The sequence below is a fragment of the Drosophila mauritiana genome, chromosome 3R, assembly GCF_004382145.1.
Source record: "Drosophila mauritiana strain mau12 chromosome 3R, ASM438214v1, whole genome shotgun sequence".
Classification (NCBI taxonomy): domain Eukaryota; kingdom Metazoa; phylum Arthropoda; class Insecta; order Diptera; family Drosophilidae; genus Drosophila; species Drosophila mauritiana.
This window is the reverse complement of record NC_046670.1, coordinates 3,183,659-3,204,057: the sequence shown is the minus strand read 5'-3', so window position 1 is coordinate 3,204,057 and position 20,399 is coordinate 3,183,659. Positions and strand designations below refer to the sequence as shown.

Sequence of the window (20,399 nt, the reverse complement as noted above, 5' to 3'; positions counted from 1 at the left end):
ATTACGCAATACATTGCAGCATTGCAAACATCTCATTTTACCATGATACCAGCATGTTTGAATAGAAGTTCATGCACTTCATCTTGGCTCTTATAAGTTACTGTTAGGCTATTGGCTTGGGCAACAAAATAACAAAGTGCATACAAAGTGCACTTAAACTATTAATTATTTATCCTTTTTAATTGCAATGATCGATAATTAGCTAACCACAATGACATAAATATGTTTTCGAGTGTCCAGCCCTTAATCAAATTAATTGAATTGGACAAGCGAAGCCAAACAAGTGACAGCAGATACCCAATCTCGAGGAACACGAAGGGATTATGTTGTTCACAGTCTCTGAAATCAATTTGCTAAAAATAGTTTCGCCTTCGATTTGCACTAATAATCCCAAATTGACCTATTTCACCGCCTGCACGAACTCAGGCACATATTTACCCCGTTTACACACACGCGACTGGATGGAGTGGCATTTGTCTATCCGAACTGAACTGAACTGTTGCCGCTTGTGGCAGCCCAATCCGGTGACCTCAGAAGCAGCTTGCCACCTAAGCCGCAGCACGCGCCACTTTGTCCAAAACCCAGGCAGTTGGTTTTGGCTGCCTGATTCGTGGTCTGCGGATGGGACGGGATTGGAGACCCAGCCATCCCATCCCATCCGCGATTCCCCAGTGGGAGCCACAGGCAAATCACTCATTGCACACTTACGCTTGCGCGCCGCTGACGCTGACGAGCGGCAGGATGATGGAGCTGAGAAGGATCAGGAGGAGCAGCAGGAGCAGGCGGAGGAGCACGCGAAGCAGAAGGACTCGCTGAAGCGATGAAGGAGGCGGCGACGGAGGCGCATATCACAAATTATGTCAATTTGCTGCAACAGCCCGCCCGCCTTTGGGACTCTGAGGCAGTGACAGAACAGAACCAGCACACTGGGAAAAAACTTGTTTTTAATTAGTTAGTATTAAATGAAAAGTTAAGAAAAGTCAGAAATACATAATAATAGGGAGAAAGGTGTCCAGCTTAAAAGTTCAGTTCAATATTCCATCCAACAAAAGTCATACAAATTTTAAAGGATCCTTTGGGTTTTGATGTACTTTCGCTAACTTGAGTACTTGCCCTAATTGATTTTGATATCGCTCAGTGTACGGACCTCATCCGCCTGATATAGAGCGCCTAACTGTGTCTGCTCGTCGAGCATTTGACATCTTACATGGGAATTACAAACGCACGAAAATTGCTACCATGTTCGGCGACAGCCCACTCACCAATACAGCTGTAGCTGCCCACCAGCACTCATACTCGTACACGATGTACACGATGTATCTGTATCTGTATGCGTCCGTATGCGAGTCTGTCTGCTTGTCCGTTTGTCATTCGGTTTGCCTGCGTGGGCGAGTGTTTTTCGATGGGTGGCGCTGGGTCGGCGTTTTCATGTGCAAATTTCTGTAGTGTGCCATAAATTATCCGACTGGGAATTGCTTTTCTATAAAACGTGCGCATATTAAATAAATGTCAACAATTTTTGGCATCGTCTGCAAGCGGAGCATTTGCTCCTGCCTGCGCTCCTCCGGCGCCTTCCGTCATTTTTATTCCTTTCACTCGTTTGGTGGCTGGCGAAATTAAATTACGCGTAACACGATTGTGGGGCTCCCTTTTGGGTATTAATGAGCACCGGGCTGTAAAATAGGTCCATGATGGATGTGTTCGAGTTTCTGGGTTCTGACAGCTGGACAGGTGAGCAATTGGATTTTCAATTTTTGCGCAAAGAAATCGATGCGATGAGTGTGTCGAGCGTCAATCGCTGGCAAATATCTCTGTCTGCCTGATTTGCGTGGGGAATTCAAAGGATATTAAAATTTCTTAACATATTTAGAGCGGTACCAGCCATGCTATATTCTGGGTATATATATTTGACTACTGTCAACTTAGTTTACTCTACGTCACAGCCCAATCCCTTCCTAATCAATTTATGGAACTTATTGGCTACTCTTTGATGGCTATTAATGTTTTATTCAGCCCGCTGATTAATGGCCATGCATTTACAGTACATGTTTCTCGTATTAATTTACGACTTGTGGGTTCGGAACTAACTAAACATCCAAGAACCGCCCACTTGCACACACCACCCTGCGATCCTTCTCACGCCAAAGGACAATTAGGGGCTTTAACTTGAAATCAGCCTGGCTGGCTGGTTGGCTGGCTTTAATCCGTGTCATTTTGCCGGATTGATTGGGGGGGAGTGGGAGTGGGGAAATCGGCGGACCAGATTGGATTGGGAACGGAAGCGACGACTGTGCCCTTAGCATTTATCTATTTTCAGCGACATCAATTGGCAGTTTAAATGCAAAAGATGAGGCCGCCTGAAATCGGAAGAAATCGCAGACCGGCCATCGTCATCACCATTGTCGACGTCATCGTCATCGTTGTCGTTGGCTCCAATTTGGCATTAATATTCCCACTCACGTACTTGGTTGTGATTATGCGAGTACAACGATGAACGTCAGCGGCTATTGCGGTCGAAAGGAGCTGCGTGGTTGAAAGGATCTGGGCGGTTACTGATGGGATGGTAGGGTATTAGGGTGGTCGGTGGATGGGTGGTTAGGTTGGGTTGGGTTGGGTGGTTGGGTGCTGCCTTGAGGTTGTCGTGCGGTTGCCGCCTTGCGTGCTCCGCGTTTGTGGGACGGGAGTCTCGACGTGACACTTAAAAGGCAGCGTTTTGTTGACATTTGCTTGGAAATCGACGAAGGAGTCGAGTCGCAGTAATTGTGGCAACACCCCAGAAAGTCAGCCCGGGCCCACAGCAAAAAGGACATTTTCATATTGTGTTAATGACTTTGGCAATAGTTTTGTCATGACATTTCAAAAGAGCCACCCCACCTGTCGTTTCATTCAATTGCATTGGGTGGAAACGGTAATGATACACCCAGGGAAAATAAGTCAAGGATTGCCAATAGAACATTTCGTCAGCCAAACCTGCTGTCATTCGGGATAAAATCAAAAAAAATTAGACACTGAAGTATAAGTTGCCTGCTCCATGCTATAAAGAAAATATAGTCATGATTTAATATTTAATAAACAGTCCAAATAACTCAGTAAATATATTTGTTATATGTAAATATAAGAAATTTGTACATATCACAAGTTCATGCATTTTCAAAAGGACACTTGCAATATATACCCGTATTATATTCTCTTCTATAATACGAATAATTAAAGTATCTTCTATTTGATGGCTTTCGTACGTGCCTTTCTAGACCACATATGATTATTTTACCGCAGTGCACTCATAATTGTGTTTCCCCTCCCTTTTCAGTTTCCACGGTGGCCGTGGAGGCCGTTCTGGGACGAACCGCATCCTTGCCGTGCGACATCGAGCCGGAGGCGAAGGACGACCGGGTGTACATGGTGCTCTGGTTCCGTGAGAGCGCCGGAAAGCCACTTTACAGGTAAGCAGGAGTCCCCCATCCAAGGCAGTCGAATTTGAATTCAGGTTAGCAGCCACTTGCTAATTTTATAGTCTCTTTGAGATTCCCAGTATGTGGACGGTGATGTGGATGTGGATATCTGTCTATGCGGTTGACAGAAGTTCCGCCCTTTTCGTTGCCGGCCAACTGGGGTCCGTATTCCGGCTACCTTTGATTTATAAGGCCCTCCAATGGCAACTCCCTCCACTTACGCGACCCGACAGCTTCATGAGAAATGGCAGCAGTTCATAATTTTCAAATAATTTATTATTTTAATAACATCATCAATATTAACTCAACTGGAGTCGGTTTGGGTGGAGCTACACTGAACGCTAAGCGATTTGGCATATCAAGTAACTAAATGGGCTCCTTTCGAAAAATGTTATAAGGAATGGAGTCAATCGGTGATGATTTCGAATAAGCCGCACGCGATTCTAATAACAGATTCGTTATGCCAAACTTTTTTCTATTGAACTTATTAATTTGAAGGGAGGAGAGATTTTCTTCGAGTGTGCTGCCGCATAAGCCTAGTCAGGGAACTTGGGGCCAGGACATGGCTCCAGGAGTGGGTCAAAGCAAAACAAAGCAACGGCATAGCAGGCAGGCCAAACGGGGCGACATGGGCTCATATATTAGCCGCAGGACCCGAGGCAAAGGACATCCGAGGTGAAAAGCGGGCCAGCAAAATAATGGCATCCAAAGTGAAAACTGTTTTGGCGGCAACTTTGATTGTGGGCGAGGGCGGGTGGACCCATCCTCATCGCCAACCCATCCTGGTCTCCATCAACACCCACGCCCCGCGGCGATGTCCTCGAACTCCTGCTGCTGTTATTTATAGAGCTCGCTGGCGAACGTGTGCTTAGGTTTAATATGTTGCACATTATAAGCAGACATCGATATCCTTTAGCCTTGTCAATTTTGCTTACATGTGCTTCCTTTTGAATATGTTGCCAGCGGGTGGACGGGGCTTTTCGGGCATAGGGACATAGACAACGACGTCGACATGGATATGGATACACGGATGTGGATGTGGATGCGAATGCGAATGCGGATGCGGATACGAATACAAACGCACGCGTATCTCAAGGGCGAACGCGAACTGTTCACGAATCGTGTTGCCCAGCTCACTGATCCTTGTTGATGTTGTTGTTGTTCCTGTTCCTGCCGCTTCGTGCACTCAATTGGAAGCAATAAATTTCAGACCAGACAAAGAGGAAAATATGAGCGGTGGAGGTAAGTGCTTGGACCAAGGAAAACAAACAGCAAAACACAACAACGGAAAACTAGAAAAATGTGGAAAACAATAATGTCGCAAAATTTCCGACTTTATAACCAAAAATATCCGAAAGTGATTCGAATTCGATTTCCCTTGCAGGACATGCCAGTGCACACAGAGAAAAAACACACACCCACACCGAAAGGAAAACAAGAAACGGGAATGAAATTTAAGGAAATAAATAACACAGGCGAAAACAGAAACAACAGCAACATCTGCACAGGCGAACGACAGGATTCCAAGGCAAAAACTCCAGAAAGGACTTGGCTGCGGCGTAAAATTGCCAGCTCTGCGTGAAATCGAAGGACACACAGGGCGGCAGCTGAATGGGGCTTAGAAAAGAATCAAAACCAAAGGCTAAAACCGAAAAGGCGCCGAAATTGAAAGCAGCATGTGAAGGGCGGAAAAATAGAGCCGGGGTAAATAGGGCACCGAACGGGTCCCCCAAGTTTTTTCCAGATAGTACACCGAGAAAAATTCTCAGAAATTACTTATACTTTATAGATTATTATATAATTTTTTTATTTACTCAAAAGTCAGCACAGCGCTACGTTCATGGCAATTGCTGTATTCGAAATCTGACTGATATCCTTCAGTAACTCAGTAAATTTTTAATGATAAACTGCAAACTGTATGGTTATTGATATATTATGTTGCCTTTTGTATGAAAGGCAACTTCTTTCATCTGATAGTTGGTAATACCGTAAGTTGTATTATCTAGCTTATCCTCTTGTTTTTTCCCCAAGTGTCGAGCATCCTTTTTCGCCGACCAGGCTTTGCAACATTTCCAAAGGCACGTCACAGCTGGCAGCCTCACCTAAACAGGCTCGCACACACCAAGATCCACAACAACACCCACTACCACACACCAAATACCCTGTGGAAAGTGGTGTCTAGCAGGTCTCTGCATTTGACAGCTTTACACCCAGATACAAAGGCAGGAGCTGAGCCCCCGAACAAAACGATGTCCTGCCCAGGAGGCTAAAAGCAAAAATATTAAAAATTATAATGTTAACTTTTGCTTTGTTGTTTGACTGGCCGACAAGCAGACAGTTTTTTAGGGTTAGGCTATTTCGGGTCTTTGGGTTCATTTTTATGGCCCCGGATAGCTGGCCGGGATTTGTTTCTGCTGACTTTGACCCTTGAAATGCGATTTTCATAAGATTTTTATACATTTATTTGTTGAGTCGTAAGCGAGCGATATGGGCAGAGAGGTCAGGGGGCGGCTGCTTGCCCTTCCATTATTAAAATTAACATTTGCCATGACAGCCACCTGTAACGAGCAGCGAGCGGGAAGCTCCGTGGGTCGACAGGCCAACTGTCACGTTCAATATTGCAGGCCATCAATGGCATTGGCAGGACATTCCACGCCCCCAACGCCCCCCAAAAGCCCACATAATAAACAAAAGGCAGAAGAAAATGGGCCTGGGATGAAGCGATACAAGAGACAAACAGGAACGATGCATCCGCCGAATCCCTTGCGATTGGAACTCCCGCCGGGATCAAGCGAAATGAAGCAATGAAAATACATAAAATTAAATTAAATAACTGCTCTGGCACTTGATGAGCAGCTCAGGTGGAAACATAAGTATATTCAATTTAAAGTTCACTCCACAGAATCCCTTACGGAAATTTAAATCTGATTTAAAATGGTCAATAATAAATGGTAAATAACAAAGTAAGGTAAACTTGTAAAGTCTCGCTTATGTAATAATCTTTTCAATTTATGGCATATTAATGCATCGGGTTCTTTATTTATTGTGAAATGAATGCACTTCTTTCCTTCTGCTGTTGATAGATTAGGAAAGTTCAAGTGCACAGAACAAATATACCTAGTTACCTAGTGTAAGGTGGGTATTTAACCCACAGTGGACTTAAAGCCCGTGGCACAATCAAAGTTAATTGATTTTTAAAGCTCACCTGGGCGCCCGGCTGCTGGATGCTGGCTGCTGGATGCCGGGCATCTGTATCCGTAGGTTCCGTGGCATGAATAATTAAATTCGCTGCGGATTGGATGGGTCTGCTCCGGCCGGTCTGCTCCATCCTGAGCCCAACTCGACGGAGGACTGGCTGTCAAAAGAGGATAATCTGAGTGCCACGCTAACTGCCATAATCGCCGCCAGCCGCCCTCCAACCAACAACAGCCGCCCATAAATACAGTCGGCTGGTCGGAAAATCCGGATGGAGGGACCAATCGAAAGTGCATTTGCTCCGAGAAGAGCGTGTGCGGTGTGTGTATTGGGCGGTGTATCCGGCTGCTTGAGGAGCGGTCTGCCGCAGAAGTAATAAGCCACCAAATGGTATTCAAAATGGCTGGCAATAAAGGCCAACGGCAGTCGGCGGCGTAAGTGAAGAGAATCTGAAGATGGCAGAATCTCAGTCTGAAGTGGCATACATCTACACGTGAATTTAATTCGTTTTAAACGGCTAGTTTGAAGGTATCTACAGTAGGCCTTAAAAATGAAATATATGTTTCTAATAATTATAATTTTCATCGGAGGCTAACTTATAGTTAAGACTAGAAGCTAACAGAGGGTTTTTTGAGGCTATATCAACCGATTGCCTCAAACTTCACTATACATATAATAGAGTAATTCTTGGACAGGAATTACTATTTGATATATGGTGGTATGGGTCAGCGGATTCGAATATATATTATTAAGATCCTTAGTGAGGAAATCATTATTGAAAAGTTAATATAGCGGAAGTTCAGAGTAACAAAACCAACTGAAAAACAAGCTCAGGAAATATAACTCTTACGTTGGAAAAAGTATATATTTGATGTTTACAATAACTCCACTCTCAATGTAATTACTCAATACAACATCATTATATATAATTGAATATATGAACATATAGCTATCTAACTTCCATCTTAATAGAGCACGTTAAATAATTTTTTTGAGTGTGCTCAAAAGGACGGGCAAAAGTCGTGGTCCAAAGGCAATTAAGTCGAGTGCATTTTCGGGCCATTTTACGAGCGGCAGGCGGCTCTGGAGTCGCACTTTGCGCGAATTTCAGGTTAGATGGGATATTTAAAACTGTAATTAAGTTTCAAATGTATATGCGGTCGTGTGGGTGAACGTGTGTGTGAGTGTGTGGGGGTGTGGGTGTGCACTGGTGTGCGTGTGTGGCAGCGGAAATGCAAGTGGCGCATGCAAATCGATTTGGCCGACACTAAGCTCTGGCTTCCACCGCCGACAGAGAAATGCCAACGTGGGGATTTTCTTTGTCGGGTCGCCACTTGGTCACAGTCGGAAATGGTGGTCCAATCCTTGCCCTGATTGCGCTTTCCAAGGCGGGAGGCCGATTACCAAACTTCTCTCCATTGCCGTGATTAACTTTTAATGACTTCGATTTCAGTAATTGGACGGAAGGAATTCACAGTAATTGGAAAATGCTGTGAACTTAACATCGTCGTTGTGTATTTGAACAATCTGTTCTTGTTTAAGTTGCCACAATTAAGTATTTATATTCGATTTAATGGACCGGAGAGTAAATATCTGAATTCAATTGAATTGTTGCCCAAATCCGCTTTGGCTTAAATTGCACAGTAATTAAAGTTGATGATCCCAAATAGAATAATACGCACCGAGTGTAACGCTAATCGTGTTTTAGAAATAGTTTCAAATCTTTTCTAATTTATTTTTCTATATGCATTACACAATTAGTATTCGATTGCGCTCTCTGATAGAACTTTCGCCTTACAAGATACCAACAAAATATGTGGAATCTCATTTCTGTTTGCTAAAATCAGTCGGAAATCCCATCGGAGGGACCCTTTTTCCAGCTAATTTTTAACCCCAATCAAAATATTAAAATCTGTTCTCGGACTCTCAACTGGAAGTCTGAATGGCTTTGGGTTTTTGGAAACCCTAACCTGCGGCAATGCTCACACAGAGCACCGAAAAACCAAATAGGCGAGCCGAGGATGAAAGTTTTATTTTGAATTTATTGCGGAATTTATTGGGCGACACTGCATAAATTTGAACTTGGCTGCCCTTTTTGTTTCTGCAGCTCCGTAGATTTTTTATTCCCGGGCTGGCTCCTTCATATATTCATATGCTACAAATTATATAGTAAAAGTTAAGAAGAAGATGGAGCGAAAACCAAACAAAAACCAACACCAGCGGCAACAATGTGTGGAAAGATGCCAACAAATGTCAACACCGTTCGCTGGAAAAGCGAGGGGATCGGGAAAATTGGAGGGGGCTGGGGCAGGGGGTCCAAGGAAAAACCGTTGTTGGCAATAACAAAAGAAATTTACAGATATTACACAGCATGGCTCCATAATAATACCAATACCCCCCACACACACACAAAGGACGAGTCGCCTGCAAAAAGTGGGAAAAACAAAGCAAAAACAAAAACAAGAGCAAAGACAAAAACAAAGGGGCAGTAAAACCATTTGCATACTTTTGTGTGTGTATATATGGGGGCGTGTAAACAGCCCCTTTTTGGTGTTATTATTGTTTCATATTTCTCTCTGTTTCTTTTGTTTGCCGATGTGTGTGTGCCTGTGTGTGGAAACCAATTTTAAATTTGTTGCCACTTTTGTCGAGTTACGGAGCACACTTTCTGGCGCTTCCCGAAAAGCCCCTCTACCCCCTTTTCGCCCCCTTCGCCACGCCTGCGATAGGGTTTCTTTATGCATAATTTGATACGGGCCGCCAGACAATATGCGAAACTCCGAACAATGTGCGCCGCCTATTCTCACCTGTCTAATTTTGTCCATACAGGTGGATGTGGATAAAGCGCCCAAGTGGGCCGCACGTTGGCAGACCCTCATGCCCTCATAGTTTATTGCCATTTTCGAGCGATGCATAGTTGAGTTGCACAGTTTAAATACCCTGTAAAAGGGGATTATGCGATGCAAACCAACGTTCGCAGTTGAAAGGGGGGTTACGATAAATGAAATACATAAATATAGAAATATGAGAACTGTAATCTAAGAAATCCGTAACTCTAAACTAATGGGTTTCTCCTTTTCTATTGGTTTTTAATTCCAAATGTGCAAGAGTAAACATAGCCTTATTTGTTATGCCTGAAATATTCGAATAATGGAATGCTTCAAATTGAAAATTACACTTCATTTCACGTGAAGGAAGCAAAACTCTGCCTAATGCTCCCTTAAAATAAATATTAATAAATAGGGCTTAATTCTCATAATTCTCTATAAAGTACCACAGAATGATTAATAATATTCAAAACACGATTATTTAACTTACATATATTTCGTATTTATTGCAACGTGTAAAATGCAATGCTTAGTCCACCTATTTAAAAGTTACCCAATCAATTAAAATTATAAGTAATCTGACACTTACGACATTTTTAAGCAGACCCCGTCGATTGTCATGGGTAATAGTCGGTCGGGAGAGGAATGGCGGATGAAAAGGTTCCCACGACAGCAGCATCTGTTTAAACTGTCAGAAAATACCGGCACACACACACATGGGCACACACGCACACACCGACACGCTCTGACACATATTGTCATAAAATTATTCAATGGATATTGTGAGTGCAAAAGTTTTCGGTCCTTTTTTTATTATATATGTATATATATTTTTTTCGAGCTGCCCGCCCCGTTCATCCCTTTTTCAATCTTTTTGAATAGGATTTTGTAAGCGTTACAAACTGAGGAGCGAACAAAAAGGAGAAGCATTAAATGGCAATATGAGAAGCTTGCTCTGATATTGGATTTCGGGGCGGGGATCCTCGGTTGCGAATACTAAGTTCGCTGGGCTGGGGCGGGGACGCGGAGCTGTGGCGGTCAAAGTTTATGCCCAGCCACCGAAAAAGCCAAAACGTAATTACCAACCATGCAACGTCCAGTTCAAGGTCCTTCCCGTCTCGGGATTTGTTTAAAGAACGCAGCTCATTCATTCAGCCCAAGATAAAGTGCTACCAATTAACGCAAAATAAATAAAACTCAACTAATTGTTGGAAAAAAGCAGACCATCGACAAAGAAATGCGAAAGAATGGGCGAGGGGGGAAAGCCAATGGGAATGGGGAGAGTCCACTGCGAAAAAAAAGTGTGTACGGCAAGTCAATTAAGAAGTAAGACAATGGACTCTATATATAACTATAAAAGTTTTGGAAACTATTGAAACATACTATTGTTGAAAGTTCATAATTTTTTTAAGTGAGATAAATGCATTTAAATATTAGATATAGCTTATATAAACACACACATTTAGAAATATTTTTGAGTGCATAGCAAGCTGCTCGAACGGAAGTCGCGTGGTTGCGTCCACTTGTCTCCTACGCTTTCCCACTTTTGCCCATACTTTCTCCTCAGCTTTCTCTGGCCTTTCTTCTGGCCTTATTGGTCTACTTTCCCCCAGAACCGAGCCCCCTTCCCCTCCCCTGCCCTGCCCTGGCCTGGCCTTCGACGACAGTCGACATTTCTGCAACTGCCACAATGTTGTCTTCTTTTCTTGGCTGGCCCATTTTATTTTGCTCCTTGCCACTCGTTTGCTTTCCCTGTTTTTCTGCTTTACAATTTTTACTGCCCGAGCATTTGGCGTTTATTTTTCTGTGTTCTCTGTGTCCCTTTCTTTTTGGCTCCCCCTGCTCCCTGGTGCTCCTGCTGCTCCTGCTGCTCGTGCTGCTGTGCTCATTGTGCAAACTCGGCATTATTGTTTCCTAAGGCCAACAACGAGAAAACACAACGTCAACAGAGGGCAAGCCGGGCTAAGACCGGCGTATTCTGGCCATATTTGGGTGACGGGCAAGGAAACTCCATTTCATTCCACTCCACTCCATTCCACTCCGTGCCATGCCATTCCACCTTTCCTTATCGCATCGCTATTGCTCCTCCGCCTTTGTTGACTATTCGGCGTTTCTCTATTGTTTGCAAATGCGCAAAATTAAAAGCGGGAAAAGCGAGGAAAAGCGAGGAAAGACGAGGAAAAGCGAGAACATCGCGAACCTGGAGCGCAGTTCTTTGAAGGAAAGGAGTGCAAGGAGTTTCCGCACTTGGCAGTCCGTTATGTTTACATTTTCGCGCATATATTTAATTAGGCTAATTAGGGAACGTGCCCTGGCTTTGGGCAAGGCTTAGGATCCGTAATTTATTCGCCGCATGGCTTACTGCACTCGAAGGACAATCGCAGGAATGGCCAAACACATGAGAAGGTGGTGAGGAGCGCAGGCGGAGGAGGCGGAGGAGGCAGAGGAGCCGCCCCAGTGATAAGCAGAAGAAATATGAGCACCGGATATAAATTGTGTCAGCGGCAAAATGATAAAAAACCACTTAAAGGCGCAAACAATACGGCCGCCGGGTGGCGAAGAGTCCTGCGCGAAGAATCCTGCCAGCCGGCACAATGACAAACCGCTCCGCTAACCGCAACTGGGTGGTAGATGGGGGCACGGGGACTGGGGCAGGGGCAGAGATAGCACAGACTGCACGACGACGGCGGAAACAACAAAAGGACACAACTGGCGATGACTGTGCAAAGACGATGTGCTGGTGTGCGGGTCACTAGAAAGGAGCACTCGAAGAAAAGGATCTGCATATAATGTGTCCTGCGACCTAACTAGTTCACCTAACTCAACTGCACCAGAAATTAAAATGATGTGCCATTGGCGTCTGTTCTAATTAATATCTAAGCTCGTATTTCTATTTTGCTAAACGATTGCTGATTAGTCAGTAAATTGAAGTCCAAAGCAGACGCACTTTCAACTAATACTGTACAACTAGTCGAATGCGCAATATGAGGTCATTCCAAATGCAAAATATATTGCCATTGCAGGACAATATATTTGGTCAAAAATGATTTCCAACTCTATGAATGCAAACAGAACTGATTTACTCCTTTGTGGCTGAAGCCGGCCAATTCGTATTGAAAAATAAGATGAACTGTTTAAAGTTTTAAACAAAAAGTGATGTATTCAGTCTCTGCAAACAAAATGCACAGGTGTCAACTGGAAGTATACGCAATCAATTTTTATATTTTTATTAATATATTTTTAATATTGCTGCTAAATTCCTCCTTATTAAAAAACATGTTTTAAAGAGACAAATACATTTTCTCGGCCATATTTGTATACATTTCTTTAAGTGTCATAGAAAGAATTGTGGGAAAGCTTCGCCAACGTCAAGTCATTTACGGCGTGTCGCTGGGACATCCGGAAAGGGGGGTTGCAAGGCGAAGGGCGTGGCAGCCCCAACCCTCCAGCTCTCCAGAACGCCCAAAGTCCTTCGACGGACATTAACAAATACAATAAAAGCGCCAAAGATAGCACGTCAGGCTTTTTAATGCGCAAAATTGCAAACGTTTGCTGTTTCGTTCGCTGGGCTGCGAAAATAATGCTAAACGGAAGAAATTAGTTGCGTGCAAATTTATGCTCGGGGTTCGTTTTGTCGACCCCTGGGCTCCGCGGGTCAACGGGGGCACAGGAAAAGGGTCATTTTGTAGACGCGTGAAAACCCAGTCCCATGCCCAGGCCGCTTTTGAGCGTGTCGGGTTTGCAATTTTCCATTCAATATTTATGGTTTGCTGGAAAAAGAAAACAGCCCAAGCTGGGCCAATAAGTTGCCGGACTTATTTAGTGGCCTCTCTGGAGGCTTTAAAGTAGACTTTGTAAAGAGCCCCCTCCCACCAACCTATGTATGTGCTACTATGTTTGCAGTTTTCCAGAGTTTAGCTCAGCTTAAGTGCTAAGTGGCATGTCTAGCTCTGCTCTCATTCCACTTTCATTTTATGGCTACTTAGCATTTGCATAGAGAGCCCTAGCCATAGGTAAGCTCATGTGAGTGTATTCAAGTTTATGGCATTATTCTGATTTTTATTCGGCTTAGTTTAGCTACTAAGTTATGCCTACAGTTTCAAGGAAAAATCGTAAGTTTCAGATAAGAAAAAACATAATTAAACTTAAGAAAGACAACATCGGGATGGGATATGTCATATATTAAAATAAATAATACTTTATATACAACTGAAAACAATAACGTGGCGAAAGGAGACGACCTCGTGACAGCACTGAATTAAGTCATTTTCCCCCACAAGGGCGATCCATTTGATGTGCTCAAAACATAAGGTCATCCTGCGAGGTCACACGCCGTGAAAACTTTCGCATCGCATTAAAATTTACGACCTTTGGCGCGACATTCGAAATGCTCGGGGAGACGACGATTGCTGACACAACTTATCGTCAATATTTTGGGCTTACTTCCCCTTATTCACATTTATTCACATTATTCACTCGTTTTTTGCGTTCCCCTGCGGCCGTTAGATAGAGATAACCAAGGAGGAACTACTTAGGCAACTTTTAACATTTCCGCTCCGCTTTTCTGTTTCTGCCTTTTTTCCAGCTTCGACGTCCGGGGACGACCCTTCGAGAAGGCCTTGTACTGGTCGGACACCAACTCATTTGGGCCACGAGCGTACTTCGTCACCGGGCAGCAGCCGGCCAAGTTATCGGTGGACAACATCCAACTGGACGACGAGGGCGTAAGTGGCTCCAACTGCTCCATTGCCGCACGAAACGGCGCCTTCTTATTGTTTGTTTTTTATTGGACTCCTCAACAGGTTTACCGCTGCCGCGTCGACTTTCAGAACTCGCCCACGCGTAATCATAGAATTAACTTAACGGTTATTGGTGAGTACCCGAAACCCAGTGCAGCGCCATTAAAGGAAGCTCTCTGGCCGCCCACTATCAAATACACTGTAAAAAATTTTTTTATATTTTCCAAAATATCATGAAATTGTTTATACAAGCACAAATGAACTCATATGAACTCATTAATTTAAAAGTATAACAGTCAACCACAATAACCAATTCGTCCTGAGTATCTACTAGTTACTTATGGAAGGACATTCTAAGCCCTTGCAACTAACTTCTCTTAGTGCATCCTTTTTATAACGACTGACCCCGCTTTCTCCACTTTCTCCGCCTTCTCCGCTCTCCCGCAGTTCCTCCGCATCAAATACTCGTGTACGATGCCTCCGGACGCGATGTTGCCGGAGCTGTGGGTCCATTGCTCGAGGGCGATAATATTGTGTTGACATGTGAAGTGCGTGGCGGTAAGTAAATCATGATAAACGACACCAATGCATACACGTACCCTCTGCCACATAAATGTGGCACTCAGACAAAAGGTTATCAAGCTGGCGAGGTCGGCACAAAAACGCAACTGATTCCAGTCGTACACTGTGATAAATAAACATGAAATACTTATCTAAAATGAAGAGGACTAAGACTCCTTTCCTATATATTTGATACCCCCATAAATTCAAATTTAATATAATGTAGAGTTGAATTGAGTTATTCAATTGAGTTATTTTTATTATTTTAATATATTCGAAATAATCAGAAATTATGAACTATTTTTTCACCGTGCAATCCTTAGTAAGAGCTTCAGCCTCGTTCGCATCCATTCCCACTCGACCCTGTCGGTCTATTTAAAGAATTAAAGATGAGGAGCCCCAGATAGGCCCCAGCCGTGACCGAGTCTGGTGCGAGTGGGGGGCAGGGCTAAGTCATCGTAAATAATAAAAATAAATGTATGTCAAAGTCTGCGGTGACAGCGCCGCTGCGCCAGGACAGACGCCAGGACATCGTCTGCGAAGGATCCTCCTGCGTCTGCGGCCCTGTCACTGCCAGTTTGCCAGCTTTCAGGGCAAAATGCAACAATTTGAAGCGTCTGCCGAGCTTTTGTTGTGCACACACCGCAGCCACATCCACACCCACATCCATTGGCCAAGCTATGACCTGTAGGCATATGCGGCATCGTAAATCTTTAAAGAGGTCCCCAAGGTAAAGGGGAGCACATCCTCCCCACCGACCGACCCCGCATGCTCGAAACTTTTTACTCGTCTTTTTCAGCTGGCAAGTGTGAAAAATTTTTGTACAACTTGCTCGCTTCGCTGGTTTGGCCCGAGGGCTCCTCCTTGCATGACTGAGTCCCATGGATACGATCCGAACTGAACCCAACCCAACCCAACCCAATCCAAGCCGACGGAACTGGCGATGGCGACGAATGCCCGAGACCAGCATTATAAATCATTAACTTTTCTGACAACAATATTTTCGGCGCACAACCCAGACGTTTTCCATGTCAACTAGCAGCACGATTTGCGGGCTTCATTTTCCTTCGGCCATTTAGTGTGGCTTTTCCCAGAGCTTAAAGTCTGAAATGCAGCTGATGGTGTGGAACTTGTTACTGATGCTCGTGAAAGTTTTTAAGTCCGCCAGATAGTGGAATTAGTTTATTATTACAGACAACCAGTGGATACAGTTCATTGAACTGGCACAATTGGCTTGCAAAGTTGGTAATAATATTCAGCGGTACAGAGTGTACAGTATATATATATTTTTCAAGTACTTTAACTTAAACTCTTCATACTTGTTAAAGCATTTTCAAAAGGCCTGTTGTAGCAGTGAAAGCCGTAATGAGAAAACAAAACTTCGCTGCTAAAGCCAACTTTCCCTTTCACGGATACCAAAGAGAAATCGCGAAGAAGCCCCTTTGAGGCCGTTCTTGAACTCCATCAGGCTTAAAGGCCCGAAGTAGTGTCCCAATTTCGACTGAAGGATCTCGTGCTTTGTGCAGCACCCTCTTGGCAAATGCTAGCTCATTATTCGCCCCACCTCTCGAATGCCAGGTGGTGGTGTTGGGTAGCTCCGGCTGACTCCGCTGCAAGCTGTGCTCCTCTGCAGAGGCAGGTGCGGGTGCAGCACTCCCTGCCAAAGGATTCATTCTACGCCTTGGCATTTCGCCTCTTGGTTTGCTTTGCCAGCAGTGCCTCACGTCGCCGCTTTGACTAACCGCATGTGAATGAGCTAAACAGCCAGTTGCCAGGGAGCTGGATCCCAGCGGGGCTTGCGAGGGGCTGGGCGCCGAATGGAGGTCCTGTGGCGGTTCCAAGTGAAACTGCGACGACGTCGACAACATTCCCTTTTGACACCTGCTGAGCGACACGCTTCTTGGCAGGTGGCATTGCCTCTGATTTGTATGCAACATTTCCCACACAACCTCAAATTGCCACCCCTGCACTTAGCCAAATTGCTCGCTAATGCTGACATAGAACTATTAAATACAATTATATTCGACTATTCTTTCTGTAGACTTCAATGAGGCACAATCACATTGATTGGCGACCTTTGATCTCCATTCCATCATTTTATTGCCATTTGATACATTTGGCACACCATCCTTTATCTCAGTGTATGGGTTGGCTGCTCGAAGGACCGCAATGCAAGCTCGTATTTCATTTGGCTCCTGGCAAGGGCTCAAAGCCAAATTAACTAATATCGCAATTTCAGCGCCACATGGCGTCGATGAAACGATGTTGAGGGATTGCGATTGCGGACGGCGGGTGCTCGCATCCTGATTAAGGCTAATGCAAATCCTGACGCTATTTTTATGGCCGGCCACTAATCATAGCCCCGGGCACGATAAACGCCAAATGCCAAATTGCTTTATCAAGTTTATTAACTTCGACTAATAGCAATTAATACCGGCAATAAAAAGCTAATCTAGCCGGCTGCCCCATAAAAGGGCCCGGGTTATACATTGTGTCCGGCTCCAGTTGCGCAGTCCTTTGCATATTTGGCCCCCATTCCGGAGGAGCATTGTCCGGCGGAGCAATTGTCAACAAGCGTAAGTATGGCTTAGCAAATGGCAAACGCGCTGTCTTCATTACACAAAGGAAGTGGGTGGGTTGGGTTGGCTGTTCCAATGGCTGAGTTCGGTGGCAGAGAGAAAGAAAGTGGCTGGAGTTGCGGATGGGGGAGGTGAGAGCCAGCTAAATGCCGCAGGGAAACTGTTATTTGTCTATTATCCCTGCATTCCCATTCCATCCCATCCCATCCCAACCCGCCATCCTGCGATCCAAGCAATTTGGCGTGTGTGCGTGTGTCCTCGCTGGCTTATTGTCGCCGAGTATCCTTTGCAATCAGCCAGCACTCTGGCAGTAAATTCCCAAGTCCACACTCCAGCTATCAGCTACTTTCGCCCTTCAATCTCCAACCCCGAATCCAATTCGGAATCCTCAACCCCCAAGCCCCAAGCCCAAGTCGTCTGCCAATGCCAATCCCAATCCCCAGCTGCTTGTTGCTATTGTTGCTCATTTCCGCCGCATTCACTTGGCTCTCTTAATGGCCCAAACCAAACCCAATGGCTATGCCGGAGGAAGGCGGTTCTTGGGCTGTGGGCACTTAAACGGATTAAAAATATTTTCGTACATTTGATATGTGAGCGTGGGCAATGCCTTTCCTACCACTTTCTCCGAGCATTGAGCGATGGCAGCAAAGCGAAAAAGTGATTGCAGAATTTCAATTGAAATGCCGGGCTGCAGAATCACAGAACTGCATCGAGAAAACTCCTTGCTCACTTCCGGCTGAAGAGTAAATCGATAGTCAATCCCACATATGGCCGAGTCATATTTTATTAATTTAATATTCGGACTCATTGGCAAATTGAGGCAGGTAGAGATGGGCTCTCGCATGGATGTGGATGTGGATAAGAGAACCCATTTTCGTTTGAGCATCCTTCTTGCGGTTGATCTACTCGAATTAACAGCTTTAATTGGAGTAACGCAGCAGAAGGGCTTTCTTTTTTAATTCAATTTTTTAAAGGATAACAAGAGGTAACTTGATAACCAAGGAGTAGCCAAATCGGATTGGCTTACTCGAACTTTGCATGACTAAATTTAATCAAATTGACCAAAAGAATGAGTATGAAAACCATGTGCCCTTTCAGCTTTTTGAGCTAATCTCTTTTGCATTTCCCCTCGTAAGAGTCAAAACTAAATTGTCCCATTAACTAAAACCGGAATTAAAATATACATTTAGCAAAATAGTATTGCGTCATTGATTCGGAAATTCGCTTTTGATTATTATCTAATATTTTGATAAATCCTCTAACTTTGTGCTCTGTAAAAGCAACCAAATAACCAGTAAATATGTATCCAAATGTGTCCTTTATCCGTTCTCCCCCTCGCGTTTTATTGTTTTTCCGCATGTCCCCAAAACTTTCGAGTCTCCCCATTTGTCCCCCAAAACCAACTAATTCAATATTCACGCTTATGCGTTTCGTGGGGAACCCATGACCGCCTCCTGGCCTTTTTCTGTCCATCCATCCGCCCGTCCATCCATCCATTTATCCATTTATCCATCCATGCCGGGCATCCAGTGGCCGAACTTTGCTAGTTAAGCTGGCTAAGCCTTTTTTAAAAGCCTTGGGTACACACTGCTAAATGCGCATTATCATTAAAATGTTGAAAGTTTGCTTCTTTTTTCGGTCATAAATTTTCGAACGCGGCTCTGTGGTCACGCCGCTTCCGTTAGAAAACCACCTCGGGAAAACTCTCTCTAGACGGGCGGGTTAATAATGCATGAGTGGAAAAGTTTGCTGCCAGCGAAAAACAGTTGGCACGAAATTTAAAATTAATTTATGCATTAAACATTAATTTAAATTTGAAATGCGAGGCTATGACTACAGCACACCCTTATTGTTGCTCATTCACGATCTGTTTTTCACTAACCATTACGTTTTCCATAATCTCACTTTGTATATTCAAAGCACAGAATTCGGTGCATTTCGTTTTACTTTGTTTCTAATTTCAAAGTTCTTAGGGTAAACATTCGCATTTTTCTTTTAAAACCATGCCTAAGTCCTGCAAATAAAATTAAAAATGTACTAAATAAAATAAATCGATTTATGTTTGACTCGAATAAACGTACAAATTCCATGCATCCATTGCTCTTATTTAAAATGTCACATGATGCAAAGGACTTTGCCGAAATAAAGGCTATATTTAAAAGTAAATACATACTCATGGTGAAAGTGTTGCGTTTTCGAACCAAAGAAGCATGACTTCAGCCTAATCTCGACTGTAGATTGCTTGTACCTTACCTTACCTACACCATGGAAATAAACCATACCTTATAATTCCCACTCCATCAACAGGTCGACCGGAGCCCACTGTGACCTGGCTGAACGGAACACGGACCCTGGAGGCGGGCAGCGGAGTCTCGATGGGCCGCCATGTGACCGTGAACCGGCTGGAGGTGGCCCAAATCTCGCGTTCCGCCCTGAACAACACGTACCGCTGCCAGGCGTCCAACACGAAGCTGGTGGCACCCGTGGAGCGCAGCATCCGCATCGAGATGTTACGTGAGTGGACGAACGAGCAGCCAATGTGGCCGGTCACGCCTAATCCCTAAACCTTAAACTCCCACAGTCAAACCCACGTCAGTCAATTTAACCAATAAGTTGAAGGTCTTCGCCTCGAACACGCAGTACAATCTCACCTGTATTGTGGCCGGCTCTGTTCCGGACACGGAAATCAAATGGACGCAGAATAATCGGCCCTTCAAACGTGGCTTGGTAAGCTCCTCCGCCTCCCACTCCCTTGCTCCGAGCTTCTAACTCAATCTTGGCCAGGCGCAAGGCCCACTTATGAGTTCCTTGCCCGGTGGCCAGCGGGCACTTCTCTAATCGATTCCACCCCATCTCTCCCATCTAGTTGTCGACCAGCCAGGGCAATGGCAGAGTCATCTCCACACTGACATTCTATCCACAGCCGGAGGACGACGGCACCATGCTCAAGTGCGAGGGCTCCAACCCACGGCTGCAGAACTCGGCCATCGAGGACTCGCTCATGATGAATGTCATCTGTAAGTGGAACGCTCTATGAATGCACAC

General features: G+C 44.5%; 1 protein-coding gene across 1 annotated transcript in view; it reads left to right on the top strand.

Moving 5' to 3' along the window:
- The window catches only part of LOC117144739, a 95,903-nt gene that overhangs the window by 52,107 nt on the left and 23,397 nt on the right, over positions 1-20,399 (top strand). Inside the window, exons 3-9 of the mRNA XM_033310091.1 lie at positions 3,311-3,443; positions 14,061-14,199; positions 14,278-14,347; positions 14,662-14,772; positions 19,662-19,868; positions 19,936-20,081; positions 20,221-20,371. Coding sequence (XP_033165982.1) covers positions 3,311-3,443; positions 14,061-14,199; positions 14,278-14,347; positions 14,662-14,772; positions 19,662-19,868; positions 19,936-20,081; positions 20,221-20,371 — 957 coding nt within the window. The remainder of the gene's footprint in view (positions 1-3,310; positions 3,444-14,060; positions 14,200-14,277; positions 14,348-14,661; positions 14,773-19,661; positions 19,869-19,935; positions 20,082-20,220; positions 20,372-20,399) is intronic.